This window comes from Fulmarus glacialis, unplaced genomic scaffold (assembly GCF_000690835.1).
Source record: "Fulmarus glacialis isolate BGI_N327 unplaced genomic scaffold, ASM69083v1 scaffold36800, whole genome shotgun sequence".
Taxonomy (NCBI): domain Eukaryota; kingdom Metazoa; phylum Chordata; class Aves; order Procellariiformes; family Procellariidae; genus Fulmarus; species Fulmarus glacialis.
In genome coordinates, this window is record NW_009190226.1 from 1,532 (window position 1) to 1,765 (window position 234).

The window sequence follows — 234 nt, forward strand, 5'->3', positions numbered from 1 at the left end:
GCTGGGGAAAAAATAATAGAGATCTTTGGGACACATTATAGGATGTGCCAGGCTCTATCCCCCTCCCTCTGCTGTCCTCGGTGCGAGACGTTTTGTGGCAAGGGGTGGCCGAGCCCTGGGTGTTGGGGACAGTCCCAGTAGCATCCCTCTGCTTGTCCCCAGATGTCACCTTCGTGCTGGATGACGGTGCTATCAGTGCCCACAAGCCCCTGCTCATCTCCAGCTGCGACTGGA

At 57.3% G+C, this 234-nt stretch overlaps 1 protein-coding gene across 1 annotated transcript in view; it reads left to right on the forward strand.

The window, feature by feature from the left end:
- LOC104081982 (rho-related BTB domain-containing protein 2-like) overlaps positions 1–234 on the forward strand; it is a gene marked incomplete at both ends in the record, with an annotated part of 2,247 nt that overhangs the window by 1,523 nt on the left and 490 nt on the right. The window contains 1 exon segment of the mRNA XM_009584921.1: positions 163–233. Coding sequence (XP_009583216.1) covers positions 163–233 — 71 coding nt within the window.